The sequence below is a fragment of the Lipotes vexillifer genome, unplaced genomic scaffold, assembly GCF_000442215.2.
Source record: "Lipotes vexillifer unplaced genomic scaffold, Lipotes_vexillifer_v1.1 scaffold433, whole genome shotgun sequence".
In the NCBI taxonomy this organism is placed as follows: Eukaryota; Metazoa; Chordata; class Mammalia; order Artiodactyla; family Lipotidae; genus Lipotes; species Lipotes vexillifer.
Genome location: NW_006774285.1, coordinates 1,031,283 through 1,040,298, shown reverse-complemented (window position 1 = coordinate 1,040,298; position 9,016 = coordinate 1,031,283). Strand labels below are relative to the sequence as shown.

Here is a 9,016-nt window from a genome sequence, read left to right as displayed (position 1 = left end):
CCTAGTTCCTTTTGCCTCTAATCACTTATATAATATACTATACATACTATATAACGATTATAAAATTTCCCCTTCCACCTGAAATGTCAATTCCACTAATCTGTGAATAACAAAATGGTGAAAGATCCTTTATTTCATCCTCATTGTATGACAAATCAAAACAAAGAAGCATATCAAAAACAAGTAAATTAAATCCATGTCAGAAAACTTTTTTTAAATAAAGACTCATGTGAAAAGCAGGATGTGAATGGGGGAAAAAAAAGAAAAAATCTGTTACTGTTTTGTCTGTTCTGTATTCTATTCTTATTGCCTTTTTACTACCCCTTGTAATTCAGATAGGGCTCTGGGTCATTCTGATGGGACTGTCAATCATTTGGCTTTGCCTCCCTGGCCACAGAGAAAGCACATGACCTTTTAAGCAAAACAATATGGACCACAGGTGATGCTGTCTGAAATTCTCAGCTGAATGGATCATATACTTTTGATGTTATCAGAGGTCCATCTTTATGTGGAGAAGGTGTGCCTGAGAACAAAGCTAACATCGATGAAAGTAGACCCAAGAAATGGAGATAAGAGAGACAAATTATTGCTTGAGCAACTGGAATCAGTTATGTTTGAAGGCATATAACCTCTACACTTTTTAGTTATGAGAAGAAATAAATTCTTTTTAATAAACTTTTCTTAAACTATCTTGAGGGCTTCCCTGGTGGAGCAGTGGTTAAGAATCCACCTGCTAATGCAGGGTTACATGGGTTCGATCCCTGGTCTGGGAAGATCTCACATGCAGCGGAGCAACTAAGCCCATGCGCCACAACTACTGAGCCTGCGCTCTAGAGCCCACGAGCCACAACTACTGAGACCACATGCCACAACGACTGAAGCTCACACACCTAGAGCCCGTGCTCCACAAGAGAAGCCACCGCAATGAGGAGCCCATGCACCGCAACTAGAGAAAGCCCACGAGCAGCAACGAAGGCCCAATGCAGCTAAAAATCAATAATTTTTTTTAAAAACTCCAGATTAAAAAAATACAGCAAACTATCCTGAGATGGATTTCAAGTACTTAAAAGTCAAAGAGTTTGGACTTAAACTACAGAATTAAACTATAAAACTTAATTTTAAATTATTTATTTATTTATTTATTTATTTATTTATTTATTTATTTATGTCTGCATTGGGTCTTCGTTGCTGCTCACGGGGTTCCTCTAGTTGCTGCGAACGGGGCTATTCTTCATTGCGGTGTGTGGGCTTCTCATTGCAGTGGCTTCTCTTGTTGTGAGGCACGTGTTCTAGGCGCGTGGGCTTCAGTAGTTGTGGCACACGGGCTCAGTAGTTGTGGCTTGCAGGCTCTAGAGCACAGGCTCAGTACTTGTAGCACAGGGCTTTGGCTGCTCCACAGCATATGAGATCTTCCCGGAGCAGGGATCGAAGCCGTGTCACCCTGCATTGGCAGGCAGATTCTTAACCACTGCGCCACCAGGGAAGTCCCTGAACTATAAAAGTTAATTATTGTTAATACATAAAAATTTAGCTATTGGGGCCTCCCTGGTGGTGCAGTGGTTAAGAATCTGCCTGCATTCAAGCCCTGGTCTGGGAAGATCCCACATGCCGTGGAGCAACTAAGCCGTTGTGCCACAACTACTGAGGCTGTGCTCTAGATCCATGAGCCACAACTACTGAGCCCGAGTGCCACAACTACTGAAGCCAGCGCACCTAGAGCCTGTGATCCACAACAAGAGAAGCCACCACAATGAGAAGCCTGCACACTGCAATGAAGAGTAGCTCCCTCTCACCGAAACTAGAGAAAGCCCACGCACAGCAACGAAGACCCATGCAGCCAAAAGTAAATAAATAAATAAATGTATATATTAAAAAAAAATTTAGCTATTGTTTTTACCTACCTAGCATCCTTCCTTCCCTTGGAAAACTGCATCTCCTTCATTCCAAATTGTTCTGGTTGGGCTGTAAAAAACATGACCCACTCCCCACTTACTCTCACAGTAGGCATATGACCTAGGTCTGGCCAATCATAATAGCCTATCTCTTTGTCCACAGTGAATAGTTCAAGATGGACACATGATCCAAGTTGGGCCAATCAGTGTCTTTCTCTAGAACTTTTCCTTTCCCTGGGTTCACAGTACAGGCAGGATGTGAATTTAGTTATCAGTGATCATGTTCCTGCCACATGGCCCAAATCCATAAGACCCAAGAGAAGCACAACAATGGAATAAAGCCAGAAGAGTCCTTTTTTGTACCCAAGGATCCAAAAATGTTTAATATCAGATCCACCACATCTTAGAGAGTTAATGATAAAATAAATGTCTTTTTTCCCCTTAAGCTAGTATAAACTGGTTTCTGTTACTTATAACCTAAAAAGTCTGAACATGATGTTCTATCTGCACAGTCCAATAGGGTAGCCACTAGCCACAAAGGGCTATTTAAATTAAAATGAAATAAAATTTAAAATTCAGTTACCTAGGTGCACTAGCCACATTTCAAGTGCTCAATAGTCACATGTGGCTATTGACTCTTGTATCAGACAGTGCAAATGTAGAACATTTCTATCACTATAGAGAGCTCTATTCAAACGATGCGATTCTAGTTAAATAAAAATTTTGTCAGCTTATTAAGTGTGGAAAAATTAATTTTGCAGTCAAAAGAATTACCATGGGCAATAGCTATTCACACCCAAGTAAGATGTATGCAAGGATCAACTTAGAAAGAGATCGAACAGACAAAACTAACTTTGGAACAGCAAAATGACACATTACACAATAAGAATAATATTGCATCAAACAGTGGGGGAAACAAGGAAATAAAAATGTGCTAAGAGAAAAATGTGTGCTAAAGTGATGTAAAGGTATTTAAATTAGATGACTTGGCCAGCAGAAAACATAGAAAAAGAGCTGGAGGAAGTTGTCCTCCCAGTATTGTTTTGGGCAGAGAATAACCAGCTGGGAAACACTAGGGAAAGAGGAAAATAACAGGAAAACAAGAACGTTAGACTAGGAGTTTGCCATAGGATGTGTTGGGTGATGGAACAAGTGAAGTACCTCTGGAGCATGCTAGAACTTTAAAACATCACCATAGTCAACTCTGATTATCCAAATTATGTATTTTCCATGAAAAAGAGGTTGCTTTCACGTAAGCAGGATAGATAATAAGAAACTCTTTGGTTAACACATTTTTATGTTCCTTCTTTAAGTTTCCTTTTTAATGTAGCCTGTGGCACATCGAAGCATCTCCTCTCACTGCCGCGGCCTCTCCCGCTGCGGAGCACAGGCTCCGGATGCGCAGGCCCAGCGGCCATGGCTCACGGGCCCGGCCGCTCCGCGGCACGTGGGATCCTCCCGGACCGGGGCACGAACCCGCGCCCCCCCTCATCGGCAGGCGGACACCCAACCACTGCGCCACCAGGGAAGCCCCGAAGCATCATTTAAACGAGAAAACTTAATTCTTCTCCAGTTAAGTTGTGAACCACAAAGAAAGGAAGAGGCCTGAAATTTGTATTCCTCTGAGAGTTTTCTCTCTCTCTCTCTCTCTCTCTCTCTCTCTCTCTCTCTCTCTCTCTCTCTCTCTCTCTCTCTCTTTCTCTCGCTCTCTCGCTCTCTCTTCTCCTCCTCCTCCCTCCAGTATTTAAAGAAAAGAAGAGTTCCGAGCAGGGGAATAGAAGAGTAAAAAACTGAACAACTTTCTGCCTAATCTGAGTCAAGTTTTTACAGTACTATATATTAGTCTGTTTCAGATGCAGTAAACTTCACATTGGAGGCATAGTCTTTAAGTTAATTATGACATGAGTTGAATACAATATGAACAAAAGTTAATTATTAAATTTGAGAGTATGTGGCATTGCCACTAATATGGGATTTGAAGAGATTCTGCAGATAGAGAGTCAGTATAGATAGCTGAACACTGGCATGGTAAGGAGAAGACCTAGTTTCAAATCCCAGCTCTGTCATTTATTTGTTGTACAACCTTAATCAAGTTCATTTACATCGTTAGGACTCTGTTTCCTTCCTGTAACAGGAGGAGACAGGATTAGATGGTTTCAAAGGTCTCTTCAAGTTCAAAACTTTTATGATTTTATGTGGTAGATATAAAACCAGGAAAAAAATTAAAATATATTTTTTTCTCAAAGCATCTCATAATCTTTGTGAGGCTTTGGCTTTGCTCTCTACAAAGGGAAAACTAGGAAAAACTTCACTTATGAAATTTTCTTAACCTTCCCAAGTCCACAACTGACACCAATATTGAATAGCTTTGCAAGTATAATCCTACTAATTATAAGAATAAAAGGTGTTTCCTCAAATCAATAAAAGCTTAATGATACTTATCTAGAAGGCAAAGTCAAACAAACATCAGATCGAAACGTCCCGTAGAGATAACTGATGCAAACGGTTTTCTGATTTTTATTTGGCTCTCTAAGGTTTCTCAATCAAGGAGAAATTATACCAGCCAATTTTAAATTTAGCTCACAGAGCAGTTACAGTTCTTTTGAAAATTAATATCAATATATCCTTGGCTTAACCAAGGTTTCAACTATATGCAAGCCATACCAAGGACCATAACATGAGCATTTTGCACTTTTCCTGAGTTACATGTATATCATTCAAAACATGAGGCTGAATCGTGAAGGTGAGGTAGCTCAGCACCTGTATCTCGAGGTTGTGTATTTTCCATCCTAACATGTTCCATCCTAACATAACTAACACATTGGGCCAAGGGACATATCTCTTTGTGGGAAATGTTCCCTCAAAAGAAAAATTTAAAAACTGCTATGCTGGTGATTAAAAAGTGAAGATGACTAAGAAATGGATGGTTTATTTGAGTAATGGACTACTCTTAATAATTTAAAATATGGAGTAGCTAAATAACACAGAATGAAAAAATTATAGAATCAGTAAGGATCTGAAAGGGGTCGCTTCAATTTCTTTTCATTTATTCTTCTTATTTATGATGGATTATTTACTACAAGTTATAGTAATATTCTAGAATTTGAAGCTTTAGAAGTATACAAGCTTTAGAAGTATGGGTTTCTTGTAATTAATATTCAGGCTTAAATGAACTGTATATAAATTTAGATAGAATGAGTCAGTTAAATCTTTGGGCATCATAATCTCAGGGTCAGATGACCATCAAGATTTCAGATTTGTAGGCCTGAGCAAACAAGCTTTGAGGGTAATACTTTTAGTTGGAACTTCTTATCACAAGATAATGTATATGTATTTCTAATTCTCAGCATAAATGAATACACTCTAGTGTAAATGTTTAATCTGCAAATGTAAATTATTACCTTTTTGAAATGAGACATCCAGTTTTCCAAGGTAAGGTGGGAGTTCCTTTAAAAGATATGACTGAAAAAAGTTAGCTCTCAAAAAATAAAAGTATTTTAGTGTCTTACATTAAGACATAAAGATTTCCTTCTTGAAAAACACAAAAATGAAACACTACAAATGTTTATATAGAAAACTCATTAGTAGAACATCCCCAACAGCAAACTGACCATATAATTACTTACTTTCATGACCTACAAGATATCTGTACTAATATGGACCATTTGTCAATAATAAATACACAAAGATCTCAGTAGACAAATGTCAGGAATAGACAATTCAAAGGGGAAAAAAATCATAAAGAAGAATCTTTAAACTCACTAATAAGCAAATGCTAATTAAAATTTAATCTAGCAAATTAGGAAATTCTTGGTATAATTATAATGCCCCTAAATGGTAAGGGTGTGGCAAACTTGGAATTCTTTTAATATCAGATACAAAAGATCTTTTAAACACTTTAAAAGAGCAAGCTGGCAATAGCAACTTTCAATATATATCAAGAAACTATAATGTTCCTAATCTTTTACCCAATAATTTCCCTGCTGAGAATTAATATTGGGAAATAATTTTAAACATAGAGAAAACTTTATCTTTACACATATAGATGTTCAGTGCATTGTTATTTATAATGGTGAAAACTGAGAACTAATTCAAATGCCCAACAACAGAGGAATGGTTAAAGACAACTATATATCCACTCAATGGAATAACTTCAGTCATTTGAAATGTTTATGAAAAATAAGCATAGAATCTGAAAAGGCTAAATACTGTGTGATTCCAACTATATGACATTTTGGAAAAAGCAAAACTATGGAGACAGTAAAAAGATTAGTGATTGCCAGGGGTTGGGGGCAGGAAGGATGAATAGGCAGAGCACAGAGGATTTTTAGAGCAGTGAAACTATGTTGTATGACATTATATTAGTGGATTCATGTCATTTTCATGAATGTCATGTCAAAACCCATAGAATGTACAACACCAAAAATAAATCCTAATGTAAGCTATGAATTTTGGGTGATGATGCTGTATCAATGTACGTTCATCAATTGTTCATCAAGTGTACAAATGTACCACTCTGGTGCAGGATGTTGATAGTGGGGGGAGGCTGTACCCATGTGAGGTCAGAAAGTATGTGGGAAATCTCTATATTTTCTGATCAATTTTGTTGTGAATCTATAACTGTTCTAAAAAACAAAAGTCTATTAAAAAAAGAAAAAGAAAAAATGTATATCATGCCATAATGTTAGAGCGTTTAAAAATACAATATAAATAATATACAATGAGAACATAACTATGTAGAAAACGTTCAGGGTATACATACAGATAGTATCCTGTTAACATAAGTTTTTTTTAGGTAGTAGAATTAGGCATTATTTTTCCCTCCATTTATTAGAATTTACTATAATGAGCATGTAAACTATTAAAATCAGATTTTTAAAGGGTTCTTTCCTATACCTGAAGACTAAAACTAATTCATGTATTTAATCTGAATCAAATAAATTGTAGAATATGTCAAATAAGTTGAACTCCAGTAGTTTTACATTTGAGGACTTTGGTAATTTTGTTGAAATAGTCATCAAAATAAGTCTCCACAGATGTACGTAATAAATACAAATCCTCACTGTAAGTCAGATAGTTTTTAAACTTTCCTTTGACATTCATTATTTAAACACTATCTTTTTTTATTATTACTTATTGATATGCTATCTGGCACTCACTGTTTATAAAAATCCTACAGGCCCTAATATCTACTAATTATTAGTTTATCATGCATTTTCACTTACACAGTACTTGAGATCAGAGATGTTTACATTGACTCCAGTTGATCTCTTTAGGTTCTCATCATGTGACACTACAACTTCTTCATCTTTTGTGATATGGCAGTCCAATTCCAACATATCAGTTCCAACGGTAACTGCACTGAAGAAATACAGAGAAGAATAATGACATTCTGAAACATAAGTAAACATTTAGGTTACATACATTAGATGAAAAATTTCAGAGTTACAAATCAAAATAGTAGAAAATCCCATAATACTAAAATTTCTCAAGACTGTTATCTATTATGTATAATTGATATAAAAATATTCTAACTGAACTTAGAATAAGAGACTCATGTTGCCTCCTTTCCATAACTAGCAATCCTTAATTCTGGCAACAAAGTATAAAGGAAAGAACACTGGACCAGAAGTTGAGATTTGGGCACCAGTTCCTGCTTTGCTATGAACTTGCTGGGTAACTTTGGGTGAGTAACTGCCCCTCTCTGAGCCCACATTTCCACATCTGTAAAATGAAAGCGTAAAGAACAAGAAAAGGATGCCCACTTTTGCCACTTAAATTCTGCATAGGATTATAAGTTCTAGAAGGGCAAATGAATAAGAAAAAAAAAAGCATCCAAATTGGAAAAGAAGTAAAATTATCTCTATTTGCAGATGACATAATCTTATATGTAGAAATAAAGGTTCCATATACACCACTGTCAGAACTAATAAACTCAGTAAAGTTCTGGAATACAAAACAAACATGCAAAAATCAGTTTTATTTCTATACAATAATAATGAAAATCTGAAAAGGAAATCATGAAATAATTCCATTTACAATTGCATCAAAAAGAATACAAACTTAGGAATTAACTAAAGAGGTGAAAGACTTGTACAATGAAAACTACAAAACATTGTTGAAAGAAATTAAAGATATAAATAAATGGAAAGACACCCCATGTTCATGGATTGGAACACTTAATATTGTTAATATGTAAATACTACATTGATCTACAGGTTTAATGCAACTTGTATCAAAATCCCAATGATGTTTTTTACAGAAATAGAAAATCCATCCTAAAATTCATATGCAATCTCAAGGAATCTTGAATAGCCGAAACAATCCTGAAAAAGAGTAAGAAAGTTGGAAGACTCACACTTCCTAATTTCAAACTTACTACAAAGCTACAGTAATCAAAACAATGTGGTACTGGCATAAAGACAACATATAGACCAATAGAAGAGAGAGTCCAGAAGTAAACCTTCACACATATGGCCAAATGATTTTTGACAATGATGCAAAGACCATTCATTAGAGAAAGGGCAGTCCTTTCAACAAATGGTATTGGGAAAACTGGATATTCACATGTGAAAGAATGAATTTGAATTCTTACCTAAAACTATATCCAAAAATAAACTCAAAATGGATCAAAGATCTAACTGTAAGAACTCAAATGAAAAAATCTCAGAAGAAAACATACAGAAAAAGCTTCATGACATTGGATTTGGCAATGATTTCTTGGATATGACAGCAAAAGCACAGACTAAAAAGGCAAACCATAGAATGGGAAAATGTATTTGCAAATCACCTATCTGATAAAGAATTAACATCCACAATACATAAAGAACTCCTAAAATGCAATGACAACAAGACAATCAGACTAAAAAATGAATAGACATTTTGCAAAGATGTGCAGCACAAATGAAAAGATGCTCAACATCATTAATCATTAGAGAAATGTAATCAAAACCACAATGAGGGGCTTCCCTGGTGGCACAGTGGTTGGCAGTCTGCCTGCTAATGCACGGGTTCGTGCCCCAGTCCGGGAGGATCCCACATGCTGCGGAGCGGCTAGGCCCGTGAGCCATGGCCACTGAGCCTGCGCGTCTGGAGCCTGTGCTCCACGGTGGGAAGGCCACAGC

General features: G+C 36.5%; 1 protein-coding gene across 2 annotated transcripts in view; it reads right to left on the bottom strand.

Moving 5' to 3' along the window:
• Positions 1 to 9,016, bottom strand: part of GDPD1 (glycerophosphodiester phosphodiesterase domain containing 1) — a 43,886-nt gene that overhangs the window by 11,761 nt on the left and 23,109 nt on the right. For both annotated transcript variants that reach the window (XM_007449070.1, XM_007449069.1), the window contains exons 3-4: positions 7,118 to 7,253; positions 5,294 to 5,339 (exon numbers count right to left, since the gene is read on the bottom strand). In XM_007449070.1, coding sequence (XP_007449132.1) covers positions 5,294 to 5,339; positions 7,118 to 7,253 — 182 coding nt within the window. The remainder of the gene's footprint in view (positions 1 to 5,293; positions 5,340 to 7,117; positions 7,254 to 9,016) is intronic.